This window comes from Ambystoma mexicanum, chromosome 7q, assembly GCF_040938575.1.
Source record: "Ambystoma mexicanum isolate Mex_15411 chromosome 7q, UKY_AmexF1_1, whole genome shotgun sequence".
Taxonomy (NCBI): domain Eukaryota; kingdom Metazoa; phylum Chordata; class Amphibia; order Caudata; family Ambystomatidae; genus Ambystoma; species Ambystoma mexicanum.
In genome coordinates, this window is record NC_090941.1 from 20278217 (window position 1) to 20297068 (window position 18852).

The 18852-nt window shown below is 46.1% G+C and overlaps 1 protein-coding gene across 4 annotated transcripts in view; it reads left to right on the forward strand.

Moving 5' to 3' along the window:
- NIT2 (nitrilase family member 2) overlaps nucleotides 1-18852 on the forward strand; it is a 717582-nt gene that overhangs the window by 140660 nt on the left and 558070 nt on the right. For all 4 annotated transcript variants that reach the window (XM_069639171.1, XM_069639173.1, XM_069639169.1 and 1 more), the window contains one exon: nucleotides 5676-5794. In XM_069639171.1, coding sequence (XP_069495272.1) covers nucleotides 5676-5794 — 119 coding nt within the window. The remainder of the gene's footprint in view (nucleotides 1-5675; nucleotides 5795-18852) is intronic.

The window sequence follows — 18852 nt, forward strand, 5'->3', positions numbered from 1 at the left end:
GCAGAGGAGGAATTGTGTGCGCCTCTGGACGCATACTGGCGGGGACAGGAGGAGCCCTGGGGAAAGCGGCCGGAGGAGGGGGCTCTACCTCGCCCAGCCTTGTGGAAAACCTTCGGGGCAAACACTTTGTTGATATTAGCCTGTGCCTTATCCAGAGCAGTGAATGTATGGACATAGGCGGAAAGATCCTTCAATAAATGATCTCCGAACAAATTGCCCTGGGCTGACGGACCCCCTTCCCTCTCTGACATATCCACCAGCTTGGGATCCAACCTCATAAGTAAGGATTTACGCCTCTCCTTGGATATGGAGGCGTTTGCATTGCCGAGAAGGCAAACCGTGCGTTGGATCCACCCCCTCAAGACGTGATCGTCCACCAGTGTATTAAAGGACGCCGCCGCCACGGGCAATTAAAAAATTTGCGTGACTGGACCCAAAACATCCAACAGTTGGGGTCCTTCCCCTTTTGAGAAAGAAAAGCAGCCATGGACTGATCTATTTCTATTCTATTTCGACCTTGTCGGGGAGCCCGGCCTAGGACATTCTGACCGCAATTTATTCCTGTCCTCCTTTTGCAAAGGACGTCGAATTCAACACTCTAGAAACGAGGAAACCTCCTCTGAAGGATGCCACTTGGCAGACCTGGGGTGTTGGATGAGGGCAGGATCATAAAACGGAACTCCATTAACATCTAGGACTGGACCCTTTCGTGGAGGGGCCCGGACCACCTTCCTCTTGCACCTCTTAGGAGGCGAGTCGGAATCCTCCAAGGTATCAGAGGTGGAAATAGAAATGGTGGGTGCAGCCGCAGGAGGCTGTGAGAGGGTTGTCCAAGGGGAAGCAGAGAGGGGCAGTTGGGAATCCATCCAGCTTGTGTTTCGGCCCCCTCCTCGGGGAAGACACAGGAGACTGTACAGGGGGAAGGACTGAGTTGTCCTTGAATGTGTTTAGTCTTTTTAGTTCATTTTTTAGGGGCCTGAGCCTGAACAGAGGAAGAGGAACCAGCAGCTTGGGAAGGATGGAAATCAGCAATGCGATTTAATGAGCCTGTCAAAGGCCGCAGCCATTATTAAGGCCAGATAAGGCTGTATCCAATGAAGACTGGATAGCCTGCGCCACCAAGGGCTGGTTATGATGGGACTGGTCTCCCACCCCCTCCCCCAAATGTTCACTTTTCCTGGAAGGACGCACCTGAGTGGTGGCATCTGCGGAAGAGGGGGCTCCCACACTCTTATCCATGACAGCACTATCCCACAAAAGGTATGAATAAAAATCTATGAAAATCAATAAATGTATTTTAAACCAAAAGAAATGAATGAGAAGCAGTTCAACTGAATTAAGGCAATTAATAGCCGAGCAGGCTTAGTAAACTGTTGCACACCCTAGCAGGGTGAAGGGAAAGCAGCACGTAAGGATGGGTACCAAGAAACGGGCTTTGCCTGAAGCCGAGCAGGTCACAATAGACGAGCAGCGTAATAAAAAATTAGGACTCAAACTCATAAAATCCCTTCACCGTGACCCGCGGCAGGCCTGAAGCAAAGCTTCCTAAAGGGCCGCGCGCGTCACAATAATAATAATAAAAGGCAACTGAAAGGTGCGACAGGCCAACGGCTCGCGTACCTCATAAATATTCCCTGACAGGAAACGCGCTCGCGCACAGGTGGCCTGAAGGAAGGCTTCACACGAGGTGCGGGTGAGATGCTAACAAAGATAAAAGAAAACAAGCGCTGCGCTCCACAGCACACAATAAACCAATCAATCAGTACGAACTGCAAAGACGCGCACGTTCCAAACGAACGCGTGTCCACATGAAAAAAATACAATGAACCCCACATTCCCAAACGAACGCTGAGGGAAACTTAAGATGTACTGTAAAACAGAACACTAGAATACCATACTGGCAACAAAGTTACAGCACTGAACACATACTAGCATTCCTAAGGAAACAACTACAAGGTGTGACTTAGCTGTGGCATCAGCAGCAAAGAAAGAGGAGTTGGTGCTAGAGGAATTGACCTATATGGGGCTGGCTCACAGCCCATTGATTACCTTGGAGGCATGACCTGCCCTCCATTTTGGACTGGGGTGATTCCCTTACACTGTTTGGTACTGTCATAACTTTTGTTATATTTACAACTTTTTTATTGCAAATGTTTTCTTTGCTGCTGTGTTTCAGAGTAAAGATTGAAATGCATAATAGGAGCCTCCTGTCTTGCCATAGAATTGTGCCAGCGTACACAATGTTAACTGCTGCTTATGCATGCAGTGTAAGTGGTGCAGAGGCTTTGGATTTTTCCCGTTCTGAAAAACATTTTAAATTGCCATGATGTTTCCTCTCTGTTCAGTGCGATGTTGGGGAGTTTACAACGAAAGTGTTGTTTTCCTTTCCTAAAATCAAAGGAAAGATGTTAAAGGAGATTAGCTAATCAACACCCTCACCACCTTCCCCAATCATATTTCTACAAATGAGAGAAAAAATTGTCATCAGCAGACCACAACTTTAAAATTACTTGACGCATCACCTCATTCCAAATTACTCTCATGAAATCTCTTCTCCCTTGTGGCAGCGCCTAGAGGGAATTGCATTATAAATATTTCTATACACGCTCACCTTGCCATAGCAGATGTAGAACCCCTAAGTGTCCTTCCTATACAAGGCTTGAGTAGCTTATCCAGTCCTGGTTTTATTATTTGCATTTTCGCTCAAATACACCTCCAATGTTACAAAATGCATAGTTAAAATTCGAATTTGACCCACACAATTCACATTATTACTTGTCCTGAGAACTAGAGATTGTTTTATTAAAATAAGCAGACCCTTTTCTCCGTAATTAGGACCAGCAGCAACAAAACATAACTGATTTAATGTGGTGGCCACTGTTGCCTATCAATGGACACTATAGCGCGCTTTCTGAGGTACTGGATGCAACGGTAGGAGAGGAGCTACTGTTCCATCCACACAGACCAAGCATAGAATGATCTGTTCAGCTGCTTGTCTGCTCTGGTGCTGACTCGCTCACCATAGTTGCAAGTCTTCGCTGGTACACGATTCGCGTTGATTGTCTCTCCGGCTGTTTTCAATTACAACTCTTGGCTGTGGGTATAGTGACAGCAGCTCTCTGCTGTGTTGCCGGCAACTGAATAAAACTTCTGCAGCCTTGTCTCTAGTGGCAACAGCAACCCTTCCTTGACCTTGTACCCCAGAAAAACAACACCGTGGGAGTTAAGAGTGCCGAGCAACCATACAAATGCTACATAACTACGGGAGAGAAACTCGAAGCATGATTCATTTTAGTTATAAGAGAGGCAGGTGGCCATCTTGTAATCATTTGTTTTTTTGTTTTGTTTTTTTGATCAACAGTATCTAGACCTATAACTTAACTCAAGGCACATACGCTATATACTCCCAATAGACAAAATATATAAATAACTATGCTTTATTCAGTGTGTTTATGAATGTATGTATGTATATCGCTTAGGTATGTTTCCGTACTCGGCTGATACAATTTATCAATGTTGTGACCTCTGTTGTCCAAATGGCAAACTGCACCTCTGTGTGCACTTCCAAGCACGGTTCTACGCAGTCACCTTCACCTTCCACTATCTCAAACATACAGAATAATTGCAAGTTACTTCTTTCCAACCCCACTTCTCTTCATACAGGGCACGGAGGTTTCAGCATCAATGAACCTTTAATTGTTGGCTCAAGGTTTGTCTCTAAAGAGCGAAACACAGTAGGACGGATGCCTCCTCATGAGCTAAAACTGAAAGTAGGTGCTGTAATTATGTGCTGTAATTATGCTACTTCACAACCTTATGCCATCATGGGGACTCTGCAGTGGAACAAGGTTGACAATTACGCATCTACCCAGGCCTCTATGATGTGTCTTTGTAATCAATGGAACGTAGATACTGCTCTTATACCGCGCATACCTCTCATTCCATCTGATCCAAATATGCTTTTCAAATTCACAAGAAGACAGTTACCTATACATTTAGCCTTTTCAATGACCATTAAAATCATATGATATGGCATTTATAACGTGCCTATACACAAGTGTTTGAAGGCGTGATGAGGCAAGGGAGGGGGAACAGAGGGAAGACCGAGACCTACAATCTTACTAGGCCAGTTGACATTGAGATCGCGCAAGTGCAGGGGGAGAGGGGAAGGGGAAAAGTGGGGGGTAAGGGGGAGGGGACAGTGCAGTAGATGGGAAACAAAGTAAAATAAATAAGACAATAAATAAAGAGTGCGGCCAGCTGGTGGCAAGTGCAAGGGTAATCGCAGACATCGGGTGTCAAGAGCTGGTAGGGAGCTGTAGGGATACAGAAACAGTCACCAAGTGAAAGGGTTGCCAGGGGGGCAGTGCAGGTGTGCAACTGGCGGGGAGGGGACCTGGGCCTGAGATCGGTGGGAAGCCAGGTTACCAGTGCTGTTTCAGTTTCAGCCAGGGGATCAGCAGGAGGAGAGAAAGCAGAAGCAAAGAGGAAGGTCTTGAGGTGCTTCCGGCACTGGAGATGGTTCTCCTCAAGTTTCAGAGAGGCAGGGAGGCTGTTCAAGGGGGAGGCCGCAGCAGAAGAAAGAGATCTACCACCAACTCGTTGCTTGGAGAAGCGACTGACCCTGAGGGAGTTGGAGGCGGTTGAGTGAAGAGCTTGAGAAGGAAGAGGGTTTTGAACTTAATCCTCCCAGCCACTGCCAGTACAGAGATTTCAGTCCTGGAGAGATGCAATCCCTGGGCTTGAGGCCAAGGACAAGTCTCGCAGTCCTGTTTTGGATGAGTTGCAGATGGCGGAGAGTAGAGGCAGGCAGATTTCGAAAGATGCTGTTGCAGTACTCCAGCCTAGAGAGAACCCAAGCTCTAGAGACAGTGAGCTTCCGGGGGAAGGAGAGAAAAGGAAAATCACAGGGACCAACGCCCCCTTCCTGGAAGCGATCAGTGGTAATTCTGAATTTTAAGAAGGCGATAGAAGTGACCCTATGAACTACTGACCGATATTGACCTTTAAGATCTGCTAGATCGGCGTATTTCACGCCTGAAACAGCTAGTTAATATTTTCATTTGCAAAGAATTTTAAGTAGCATGAAAAATTTTACATTTTGAAGTCTAATATGGTACAACACGGAAATAATCAGTTCACCTATGTTGTATAAGCCACTTCTAGAGTAGTATGTGTGCATCCATAAGACGTGCAGACACGAGCTTAAAAAGTTCCAATGAGGAGGAGTTTTGGGCGTGGAGAGGCAGGAATGGGTGGGAATAGCCATGGGGATTAGAATGGCATTGGGTTGGCTCCTAACCAAACCACACCTTTACTTACACTGTGTGTCCCTCCTCATATGCCCTTCCTCCCTATCTGTATGATCTGTACTCAAATGCAATAGTTTGGGCTTTATAGGTGTCACAAGCGACTCCAAATAGCCAAAACTAAAAATGATCTCATTCATGATGGCCAAAAGTGCACTAAAAAAGTACAAACTTTAAATTGTAGTTCATGAAAACATGAAGAACACTCTAATAGAAGTCACCATTCATTAAATCCAACTACACAATAACCCTGCTGCTCTTTTGCTGATTGCTGTGAAAATAAAAGGTTTTGCAAATTAGCCAAGCAACTACTGTTCTCCCTTTTCACATGTTCACGTTAGTTATTTGCCTTTCTTCTCTTCTCAGAATTTCGATTGGCACTCATCCAGCTTTTTGTGTCTCCTGTTAAATCTGATAACCTCAACCGAGCATGTAAGTTGGTCAGGGAAGCTGCACTGCAAGGAGCGAGGATTGTAACTTTGCCGGTAAGTGGAAGAGTACAGACCTACTTCTAAACAACTGATCCCAACCATTGTGTTAGTGTCTTGCCAGTTTCTTGCATTGTATTGTGCATAGTTTATTTGGCTTCTAAAAAAGCTAAAAAAAGTCTTGCGTTGTGGGTTCCAGCACAACATTCTAATATTAGTAATAGAATTTGAAATACAAAACATTTGTACGCATCACACATTTTGTTCTTGGACAAATGTATCTCTGATGCACAATCATTTTGTCACAAGTTCTCTTTGTCATGCAGTGGGGGTCAAAGTGCTTGCTGCACTGCCTGGCCGCAAAACACAGGGATGGGCAGTTTTCACTAGTATAGGCATTCTGGTATGCGTCATAGATTTGCTTGATCGGAGTACCACCGATTTCTGCTTGTGAAATCTCTTCAGTGGCAATCTAGTTTTGTGCTCACCCATCAATTAAATGTTTCCCAGTACACACTATAAAGTATGTTTTTGTTTTTTTTGTGCTTTGTTTTTGTGTTTGGCCAACTTGCTTGTCCTCCCTGCAAAAAGCTATCCCAAACAGTATTTAAGTTTTTTTTTCCTTCACCTTAGACCCTTTCATTGTGCATTTACCTGTAACATTATTTAATAGAATTTAAACATGGGTGCCCATGTCAGTTGACATGTTCGTGCACAGTACATTGAACACCTGAACTGGAAAAGCAGGTTAGTCTTGTTAGCTGTTGAGTCGAAACGCCCGCTTCGTGTATATGGGACTTGCATAAAGCCATGTTCAACACTTTTTCCAATATCTAAATGGTTTTTCATAAATGTGTATTAAATGTTTAGACACGTTGTCAGTCCCAGGAAATGGAATAGTCCTAGTTTGACGATTCAGCAATATCATATACCTAATTCCAGTTTATTTATTTATTTAGTTTAGTCACTGTGTTGGTAGTCCTAGTTTTGGGGAGAACGAGTAACCATAAGGAAGGCTGCTTTTTTCTCTGGATCCATCACAGCTTATAGGGTGACAATATTTGAAATTGCTGGTCTCTTTAAGCCCTCCCCTACTTGTTTCATTTAAATTCTTTTTATTTGTGATTTGTTGCTACACTAAGTAAAAAGAGTACTAAAAAACATTTCCATTAGAAAACTGATATTTTCATTTCATTCAAATCGCATAAAGTGCATCATAGTAATATTATTAAGTCTCTACATGTGGAGTTAAACATATTTTCAATGTATTGACTTTAACATGCTGATATTCAAAAAGTACAAAATTAGAACTTTTTTTTGTTTGGTCGATCTACCAGGCATGCCCAGCCATCATAATGTCAACAGTGTCGATTTATAGGCCACTTATGTTGCCTTATTCGCAAGACTCTTTGTATCTTCATACACATTGGGGTTTAATAGTGGAGCATTCACTAAAAAAACTACAACTACTAATGTCCAATACCACAGTGGAAGAAAGGTCTATACCAGATGCCACCAATGCTAACACTTTGATACCCGAATTCAACTACAAACAATGCTCCGCAGCAGATGTTCTTAAGATAGTTACCAACCTAAAACCCACATCATGCAAGGGTGTCACCTGCCCTGCTAATTGTGGCATATATTTACCCACTCAGCAGTACTTTCCCACATCACCAAGCTGCATTTCAGCAGAAACAGCAAAATGGCTGCGCTGGCTCCTGTGAGCACCATTGCACTCAAACTGCGTTTTGCCGTGGTAAAAGGATGGCTGCACTGTTTTGCCAAGCGCCATTGGGCAAGATGGAACAGGGAGCACCCCGACAAAGGCTACTAGGGTGTGCTCTTGTTTGTCTTAAAGAAATGGAGTGAAAAAGCAGCGCTGTTTTGCTGCAAGCCCAAAATTCCCATTGAAAAAGGGAATATTTCACCTTTAAAATGATGCCGCTCTGATGCTATTTGTCCCTGTTCTTTATCACACTACCTTTATCAAGAAGACCCTGTCATGCCCAGCCATATTCACATTGTGCTCCATCAGAAAAGCGCCTTATTCCTGAAAGACAGGCTGTGCCAGCCAAACCTGAGAAAATCAACAAAAGCTTTCCTTCAGCTACACGGGAAACGCTTAAAATGTTGCTACAAAATGTCAGAAATCACTGCTTGAAAAGAAAATCGTAGCTTTCTGTGCACATGTCAATTTCATGAAGACTTTTGCCTTGTACAGACTGTTGTGTAAAATAAGCTGGCTACAGCTCCAGAACAATATTGGGAAGTAGATGGAAGAGAAATCCCAGCAACCTTTACCATGTGTCAAAATGGGCTTGTGCAAACCAAAAAAGAAATTCCTGTTTTTAAAAAGTACAATGTTGAATGAATGTTGAATGAAAGCCTGTTTTATTCAACAGGCTTGTTTTGTTTCAGGACAAAATAAAATTAAAATAAAATAAAACAGTTAAACTGCCTGGGCTGGATTTTGCAAGCTCCCAAAACAGGTTATTCCTGTTGGCAGGGCTAAGGCTTCCCCCAAAAGTGAACCACCATAAACTTCCAGGACACGAAAGTGATAATTGCTAGGTTGGAAAACTTTGCCTGACCAAGACAAAGAAAGTTCACATACTAATCAGACTTGGGTCTGGGCTGAGCCATCTTACAATGGAACTTCTGGGACACCAACCTGTGAAGTCAAAAACCTTCAATAAAACTGGGAAACCCTCCTCCACAATGGGCTGAACTGACAGTTGGGGGGGAGGGAGGGTGGATAGCTGAAGAGAAAGATAATGCTTCCAGTGAAGGGAAGGACAAAGGATGCCCATTTGTTTCAAAGACTATCTTTTAAATACAACTTGTAAGTGTTACTCACCGGACGGGAACTAAACCAAATCGGTGGCCGGAAGACACAGGACTGAACTATTGATTGAAGAGCTAGGTCGGGGCCTCCAACCTAGCCTCCTCTCTGTGAGGGCACAAGACCTTTTTAACGATATGACCCTCTGCTGGGTAGGACCAGGCAGATGGACTGATCGCTCAAAAGGGCGGGGAGGACACGCCGCCAAGAACCCAGCTGTAAAGGAAAAACAAGAGGTGAGCAATTGGAACTTTAAGAAAAATCCCTTTCCCTCGATACTTCTTTCTAGTAGTACCTGAGCTATGCCCTCCCCTTGTTTTAAGGCAACCGGAACCACCTATAAGTAAGAAAGGAGAATGTAACCTATACTAACTATAGTGGTCGATTAGCTACGGGATATGGAATCATAAAAATAGAAAACCCTTACCACTGCTGTGCTGTTGAGTCTGTGTTGTCCCAAAGAGTTCATAAAACGGAGGTGCAAAATAACAAATGGGTAGGTTAGTTAGGGAACTGAACCCGGGCGGAACGAGGGCCGCGCTAGAGTCGGGTAGGTGCACTATCTGCAAGGCGTCCCTGTGCACTGCTGAAGAATGTCCAATGGAAGTCTGATTGTGGAGAGGATGGTAACAGCAACAATAAGAGGCACAATTGAATTGGAGTATTGCAGGTGATGGAGTTCAGCGGCAAGGTACAATGAGTACAAGAAATGCTTGTTTAGCAAGTGGTGAAAAAGAAGAGTCTTACCGATGCCGTGATCACAGGTTTCCAAAAGGCGGCAGGTATAGGCAGTCCGTGAAGGAGGAAACAGGTCTGGTACACGGGTAAGTAGTTTTCCAAAAGCGGCAGGCAAAAGCAGTCCGTGAAGGAGGAAACAGGTCTGGTACACAGGTAAGTAGTTTTCCAAAAGCGGCAGGCAAAAGCAGTCCGTGAAGGAGGAAACAGGTCTGGTACACAGGTAAATAAAGTAGGATCGAAGACGGAACTTCTAAACACCGGGATGCAACTTTAATCAGAAGCAGCGTCTTGCCCGGTTCTGAGGTTTAAATCTGGAAGGAGAAAGGCGGAACCGGACGAAACCGAGGTTCACGCATCATCGCCTCTCTGCTGACAGCGGGAGGCGGAAGGCTGGGAATCGTTGTCCAACTTGCCGCGGAGTGAGCCGAAGCCACTATTTTCCAGGGCAGTTGCCAGTGGGCGTAGAATGGGTTTGCAATGTGACGCATGCCCTTACGAAGGGCAATAATCCTCCTCCGGGCCTGCCGAGGTGTAACAGCATCCACCCCCAAAGGCGGCACCACCCCCCCTACGGGCATGAAAGCGGCGAAGCAGGGCCGGAGCATGAATATTATATAAAGGCTCCCAAGACCTATCCTCAGGGCCAAAACCCTTCCAGTCAACCAGGTTAAAAGGACAACCCCTCCGAAGTCGGAAATCCAGGATATCGGCCACCTCGAACTCATCATTGCCATCCACCCGCACCGGGGGTGGGCGGATCGGCAACGGCATGTTGGCCGGACAAGGCTTCAGCAAGCTGACATGAAACACTGGGTGCTGTTTCCAGGACGAGGGCAATGAAAGACGCACAGCAACTGGATTTAAGACCTTAGTGACAGGAAAGGGGTCCCACAAACTTGGGTAAGAGCATTCGTTTACCAGGCATTCTCAGGTTGCGTGATGACAGCCAAACCTTCATACCCACACGGTAATCGGGTGCAGGTGTCCGATGCAGGTCAGCAAATTCCTTAGCCTTTGCCTGAGCAAGCAGCAGGTGTTGACGAACTACCTCATGAATGGACTTGAGGTCCCGAACACACGCATGAGCCGCTGGATTGTCAATGGGAAGATCAGAATCCAGCGGCAAGGACCGCGGATGGTGTCCGTAAAGTGCAAAAAAGGGAGATACACCAGAAGCGGTATGCAGAGAATTGTTATAAGCGAATTCAGCAGGTGGTAGCAACGCCAACCAAGGTGACTGGAAACGAAGTGTGAGGCAGCGCAGGTATTGCTCGAGAGTAGCGTTGAGCCGTTCAGTCTGCCCATCTGTTTGTGGATGGAAGGCAGAGCTGAACCTGTCATCAATGCCCAGAGATGCCGTCAGAGCCCTCCAGAAACGTGATGTAAACTGCGGTCCGCGATCCGAAACCACAATAGAAGGCGGACCAAAGAAACGAAATACGTTCCTAAGGAACAATGAGGCCAAAGTCGGAGCAGAGGGCAAACCCACACAAGGAATGAAGAGCGCCATTTTTGTGAAATAATCAATTACCACCCAGATGGTATCAAAACCGTCCACCGGTGGCAGGTCCACAATGAAATCCATAGAGACCATGTACCATGGCTTGTGATGAACCGGGAGTGACAGCAACAAACCCACAGGTTTAGAGCGGGAGACCATACATTGAGCACACACAGAACAGGAGGCCAGATAGTTAACCACGTCTTGTGACATAGACGGCCACCAGGCCCAACGACGGAGCAAGTCCAGAGTCTTCTTTTGGCCTGGATGAGCCGCTATCAAGGAGTCATGGGATAAAGCAAGGGCCTGGAGACGGGCTTTCCCCGGGGGCACAAACAGGCGGCCCTGAATATAGGGAAGTCCTTGTACCACATCAAGATTTAGGGCTAGACATTCCTCTTTATGTGTATTCACCCAGTCTGAGATTAAAGTACGGAGCAAAGGTCGTGGAGTACACGCACATACGACCCTAGAAGGCAGCAGAAGAGGGCAATCGGGTTTGCTTTGCTCCGAGTGAGAGGGCAGGCGAGACAAGGCGTCTGCACAAACGTTGAGACGGGCTGGCCTATACGTGATGGTGAAATTGAACTGGGAAAAGAAAAGGTGCCAGCGGGCCTGCCGGGCAGTGAGACACTTCATTGATTTGAATGCCAATAGACTCCGATGGTCAGAGAAGACAGTAACCGGATGACGGGCCCCCAATAGATGATGACGCCATTAAGAGAAAGCGTCCTTGACTGCCAGCAATTCTCTTTCCGTGATAGGATAGTTGCGTTCGTATGGTGTCAGCTTCCTCGAAAAGAACGCAACCGGATGAATCTCACCCGAATCCTGACAGGGTTGCGACAGAATAGCCCCGATGGCCATCCCAGAAGCATCAGCTCCCACAAAAAATGGTAGGAGCGGATCGGGATGTTGCAGCACTGGGGCTAAAGAAAAAGCCGCTTTTAAGGCCTCGAAGGCGGATTGCGCTTCTGGTGTCCATCGGTATGGCTGTTTTGAGCTAGTTAAAGCCGTCAAAGGAGCCGAGATGGTAGAAAATGAAACGATAAAGCGCCTGTAAAAGTTCAAGAACCCCAGGAATGACTGTAGGGCTTTGGTTGTAGTAGGAACAGGCCATTCCAAAACGGCCTTAAACTTGGACTGGCTCATCCGGATACCCCGGTTGGTAAGGTCATAACCTAGAAACTCAACCTCCGATGAATTGAAGATACACTTCTCGGCTTTGACGAAGAGATGGTTCTCTCTCAGCCTTTGTAAGACGAATCTCACATGTTCGGTGTGTTCACTCTTGGATGAGGAGTAAATCAGTATATTGTCTAGATAGACCACAACAAACCGGTCCAGACAATCATGAAAGGCATCATTCATGAAGGCCTGAAAGGTGGCCGGGGCGTTACACAACCCGAAGGGCATCACTAGGTATTCAAATAACCCGTACCGGGTCTTGAAGTCGGTTTTCCACTCGTCCCCTTCTCTTATGCGAACTAGGTTGTAAGCACCCCGCAGATCAAGTTTGGTAAACATTCTAGAGGATCCTAGCTGATCCAAGAGTACAGAGATCAGGGGAAGAGGGTACTGGTTCTTGACTGTGATTGCGTTTAATGCCCTGTAATCAATACAAGGGCGAAGGTCACCTTCTTTTTTAGGAACAAAAAACAGAGGAGACGCTGCCGGTGATCTCGATGGTCTGATGAACCCTGTAGCCAATGCATTGTCAATGTACTCTTTTAGCACTTTGTCTTCTGGCAGTGTGAGCGAATAAACCCTGCCAGCAGGTATTTTAGCCCCCGGTACCAGGTCGATAGGACAATCATATGGCCTATGTGGGGGCAACTGATCTGCTCCACCTTTATCGAAGACGTCCCGAAAAGAAGCGTATTCCACAGGGATGCGAGGTTCAATGGCATTGGTAATGGCACCTATCAAGGCCATTGAGGCCACCAGGGCTTGACAGGAAGTACCGGAAATGCTACTAGTCTGAAAACATCTTTCGTTACAAACAGAGGAAGGAAATTGTACCACCTTCCTGGCCCAGTCAATGTCAGGATTGTGATGTTGTAACCACGGAATGCCCAAAATTACACGAAGCTGGGGGGCCTTAATTAGGTCGAATGTGAGTGTTTCGGTATGTCCATCGTCCGTCTGCATACGGACGAGAGAAGTGCTTTGAGTAACCAGACCCGAGACCAGAGAAGAGCTGTCTACTGCATGTACGGCTTCAGGTTGTGGTTTAGAAACCACAGGAACGTTATTGCTCATGGCATAATCATAATCCATATAATTCCCAGTAGCACCGGAATCAATTATAGCCTGAGAAGAGAAAGAACAGTCAGTTGTAGTGGTAAATACCACTGGCAGACTAACAGGTATGGTAATTGCCACATTCGAGTCCAAAGATAATACCCCCGGCGTAGGGACTCCTGCTATCGCCGGGTTCTGGCGTTTCCCACCTTCTTAACGGGTCTTTTTGGACAATCCTTGAGTTGGTGCTCAGACGAACCACAGTACATACATAAATTGTTGGATCGACGGTGTTCACGTTGTGCAGGAGACAACGGACCACCTACTGCCCCTATCTGCATAGGTTCAGAAGAAGCAGAGGAAGGAGGATTAACGGAATCAAGGGGAAGTGGAACTGGAGTCACATTTTTCCGTTCTCCCTTCCTTTCAGATCTTCTATCGTCTATTTGTAACACCAAATCAAGTAACTCCCCGAATGTGGTAGGAATCACTGGCACAGTAGCAAGGATGTCTTTTAACTCCTCAGACAATCCTTTGTAGAATACCGCAGATTTCTTTTCTTCCGGCCAATCCGTCTCGGCTGCCAACTGATTGAACCTAGTGAGGTATGTAAACAAGGAAGACGTACCCTGATGTAAATTTAAGAATTCTAGATCCGTGGCTTGTGACTTGTACCGGGTATCAAATACCCTATTCATGGCTGTAATAAGAGCGTCACAGTCATACAAAACATAGCTATTGGATTCAAGCAAGGGATTAGCCCAGGCTGCCGCCGTCCCTCCGAGGTGCGAAAGGACAAAGGCTGCCTTCGTGGTGGGATTGGGAAAGGCCGAAGGGCGACAAAGAAAATGCAATTTGCATTGGTTGATAAATGTCCGGTACTGCTTTGGGTCACCCGTAAAACGTTCCGGAGGAGCCAATGGGAATTGGGTGGCCATCAGAACGGGGCCCGAGGTGAACCCAGAGGCGGAGGCTGAATGGGCTCCAGAACCTGAGGCAGTAGCACCGGACGGATCAATTCCCAGAGTCTGGGGTGCAGGAAAGGGCCTCATGTTGTCAATCCGCTGGTGTAAGGCATCATGTCTGCCCGTAGTTCGGATACCAAATGAACTAGAGTGGCCAACGGATCCGCTTCTTCCATGGCTTCTGATTTTGTTACTCACCGGACGGGAAGTAAACCAAATCGGTGGCCAGAAGACACAGGACTGAACTATTGATTGAAGAGGTAGGTCGGGGCCTCCAACCTAGCCTCCTCTCTGTGAGGGCACAAGACCTTTTTAACGATATGACCCTCTGCTGGGTAGGACCAGGCAGATGGACTGATCGCTCAAAAGGGCGGGGAGGACACGCCGCCAAGAACCCAGCTGTAAAGGAAAAACAAGAGGTGAGCAATTGGAACTTTAAGAAAAATCCCTTTCCCTCGATACTTCTTTCTAGTAGTACCTGAGCTATGCCCTCCCCTTGTTTTAAGGCAACCGGAACCACCTATAAGTAAGAAAGGAGAATGTAACCTATACTAACTATAGTGGTCGATTAGCTACGGGATATGGAATCATAAAAATAGAAAACCCTTACCACTGCTGTGCTGTTGAGTCTGTGTTGTCCCAAAGAGTTCATAAAACGGAGGTGCAAAATAACAAATGGGTAGGTTAGTTAGGGAACTGAACCCGGGCGGAACGAGGGCCGCGCTAGAGTCGGGTAGGTGCACTATCTGCACGGCGTCCCTGTGCACTACTGAAGAATGTCCAATGGAAGTCTGATTGTGGAGAGGATGGTAACAGCAACAATAAGAGGCACAATTGAATTGGAGTATTGCAGGTGATGGAGTTCAGCGGCAAGGTACAATGAGTACAAGAAATGCTTGTTTAGCAAGTGGTGAAAAAGAAGAGTCTTACCGATGCCGTGATCACAGGTTTCCAAAAGGCGGCAGGTATAGGCAGTCCGTGAAGGAGGAAACAGGTCTGGTACACGGGTAAGTAGTTTTCCAAAAGCGGCAGGCAAAAGCAGTCCGTGAAGGAGGAAACAGGTCTGGTACATGGGTAAGTAGTTTTCCAAAAGCGGCAGGCAAAAGCAGTCCGTGAAGGAGGAAACAGGTCTGGTACATGGGTAAGTAGTTTTCCAAAAGCGGCAGGCAAAAGCAGTCCGTGAAGGAGGAAACAGGTCTGGTACACAGGTAAGTAAAGTAGGATCGAAGACGGAACTTCTAAACACCGGGATGCAACTTTAATCAGAAGCAGCGTCTTGCCCGGTTCTGAGGTTTAAATCGGGAAGGAGAAAGACGGAACCGGACGAAACCGAGGTTCACGCATCATCGCCTCTCTGCTGACAGCGGGAGGCGGAAGGCTGGGAATCGTAGTCCAACTTGCCGCAGAGCGCTGCGGAGTGAGCCACTATTTTCCAGGGCAGTTGCCAGTGGGCGTAGAATGGGTTTGCAATGTGACGCATGCCCTTACGAAGGGCAATAATCCTCCTCCGGGCCTGCCGAGGAGTAACAGTAAGACTTTTATCTTTGTAACAGGACTTCGCAAAAATGTGAAAAGTAACAGTGTAAATGTGATTTTATGGGCTTTCATTTAAGACGTCATATACTTCACTCACACACGGGAATAGAAATGGCAGAGAATTGGGTATTCCTTGGAAATTGTACAGGATGCCACGGTCAAATTTAACACTGATATGCCTAATAATAATCAATACACATTTGTAAAAGTTATAGAATTTTAAGTAATATAATTCTCACTGAAAAGCGCAAAAAACTGGTAGAAGGGCGAAACAAGGTCCCACAACCGAAAGGATTGGACTGCTATGCTCTACATACAATATGTAATCTGCCCATGTGATTTGTTAAAGTGCCACAAATGTATAAATGTGTAAATTAGGTTATGACTGATTTTTGGCAAAAAGGACTGTGGGATGGCTTTTTACCTCATAAAATGCAACCTCATAAACTGGGACTCCTTCTCGAGGAGGCAACCAACATTGATTGTCCTATCTGCTTCTTGGAAGTAGGCCTAGCACAGTTCTGCCCACAAATAATTCTGTGATGTCACCATGCTCTATAAATAAGAGTGGTTGACAGAGCTCAAGACAGACTCTCGCCTGAATTTCCTGTGCCAGCGTCCCTGATCTCCCACATTCATCCTGCCAGACTCCAGATACCACTACAAGGCCAAAGCAAAGCTGACCTGATTTCACTGCCAGGCCAAAGCACAGCTGACTCTACTCCAGCAAAGGCATACATTAAGAAAATCCTACTAAAATCCCATTAAAAAGGGGAAAGGCCGTGGGACCTTAGCATCCTGAGACCAGACCGGCTTGTCCACTACCTGTGCCATCCAGTGACCCGAATTGCCCAGCTGTACTTGCCATCCGGTGACCAGACCTTTGCCCAGCTGTCTTTTGCCAGGAGAGTCCGCTACCTGGTGGCCCGAGCGGTGCAGAGACCAGAACCCTGTTCCAAAATTCCCAAACCCCGGCGTGGACTGTGATTATCCCACATCCCATAACACAAATAGTCTACCCCATCTTGACCCTTTCTTTGTTTCACTCTCTAAGCAGCCCTATCCATATCTTGATAACTTGTATAACTGTCAGAATTCTCTGTGCCTCTTGCCCTTCATCTACAAGCGTTAGCGCCACTTTTCTCTTCATTTCTGTCTTGCATAGATCATCAGTCATTAACGATATTGTTTTTAAATAAATTAATTTTCCCTAAAGAAAAGGGGTACACTGCGTGAAGGGTTACAACTGCAGCATAACTTTTATATTCACGGGCGGCGTTCCTCTTTTCTTAGCCATTAAATCTAGTTTAAGTAAAAGGTGACTTTCATTTTAAAACTGATTTTCACTGCTATATTTTCCTAAAAACGAACCTCACTCTACCTTCCATGTCTCTCAATTCACCAGCTAGCGACCTATTGTCACCTCTATATTATCCCTGTGATATATATATCAATCCCCCAGCCCAAAAACTGCATTGAGAATTCAAGTATTTCACTTGTTTTTCCTCAAATTTGTTTGTGTGATTTTAAACAGGAATTGAAAAAATTGCAACTTTCCAACTTGTCATTCGGCTGCAGCATGTTCTAATTTTCCACTTGTTTTTGAATTGTATGCTTCTTGTTGATCCCTTGCCTTGTGATTGCTAGGGTTTATGCATTACTGTTGTCGTGAGAAGTCATATTTGTCTCAAAGATTTATACGCACATTATTTATTTGTCAATTTCCGAGTGTCATTTCATGCTATTACAAAGAGTTTAAAATGGGAAGGTCAGATTTTGATTCTGTTCACTGCCTCTTATTCCTGCCTACCTACTGCTTCTTTCTATCCAATCAGAATTTGATTATTTGTTGGTCGAGGGATCCTTGCAGGGAACCTTACCTTGGGTGCTATCTATCCTAATTCAAAAAGTGTTCCTATTCAATTGTGCTTTGTATATGTTCTACTAGAAGGTTAACCAAGTGCATTGCTTACGTTTCCATTGTTATTAGCACCCTATTGGTGATTGCAGCCCCATATTAAAATTTGCATGATTTTTGTGAACTTTAAAAATAAGTAAATATTGGATTTCCACCAACCGGCCTGGTTCATGGCCCATTGTGACCTAGGGTATTTGTAAAAGGGGGTGTGAGACGGGTCGGATACCGGCGCAATTTGAATTCAATTAAATGAACGAAAAATCATTCCTATTGAGTGTTAAGATGGATTTGTGAACTCTGTCCTGGAGGGGCAGAGGTTCAGAAGGCCAGCCTAGTTTCTTGGAACAGGGTAACCTCTGGACAAGCCAGACCAATCAGGGTAGCGATGGCGGCGGTCAAGACTAGGTCTCAAGAGGGGTGAGGGTGACTGAAAGCCCGCAATGAGCACACAAAGCAACAACGCTTACAAATTACTCCAGGCAGGTGTTATATTAAAAATATAGACACATTTATTACAAGGCCTTTGTAACATCGACCATAGCAAAGAATCACAATAATACTAAAGTAAACCAACACATCACAATTAATACAATATATATACAAGACCGAGAGGTCTAAAGACTTAGAATCACAAAATATGCAGACCACCTAGATGGGGAGGAAAACGGGCAGTGCAAGTAATCGTTAGACCCAGTTTGACATCAGAGGCCACCTAACTAGAAGGAAGTCCGAGCCCTACGAAGAGTGCAGCCTTATGCTCAAAAGTACCTGCACATGCGGGTGCCAACAGGCAAAGGAGGGTCTCTTCAGGGAGATCAGGCAGTTCAGAAAGGGGGACGAAACGATGATGAACAAATCCCCGCTATTCAAGGGAGGCCTCCCTTTGCGGGCAGAGGCAGGGTGAGAGTGCGGGAAAGGGTTGCTGTTAAACAGCGGTGGAGAGCCAGAGGCTCCTGCGGGAGGGCGACCGGTTAGGGTATTGACTACTCACTGGTCCCCGATGCAGGCAGACCCAGGCTTCTCCGGTTCAGTTTCGGTACTGGCAGGTTCAGATGCGATCAGAAGGACGTCTCGACGCCGTGTAGATTCCGCGACAGCAGGAGTCGAGGTCGAGGGTGTCCCAAATGCAACAAACATGCACAGGTTGTTACCACAGCAGGGCAACTCTGCAACTGCGTTTATTCTGGTCCCAATGCACACGTCTCACTTCAGACCTGGGAACGCCAAGTGTACGAATCGTGTGAGAGTGCCGAGGAGAGTCCGCTACCTGGTGGCCCGAGCGGAATTAGCAGTAGGCCAGACGGCGGTGACAGAGCAAAGTTCCTGTGTAGGCTGGTCAGTCCACTGGTTGGCCCAGGGACACTTCCG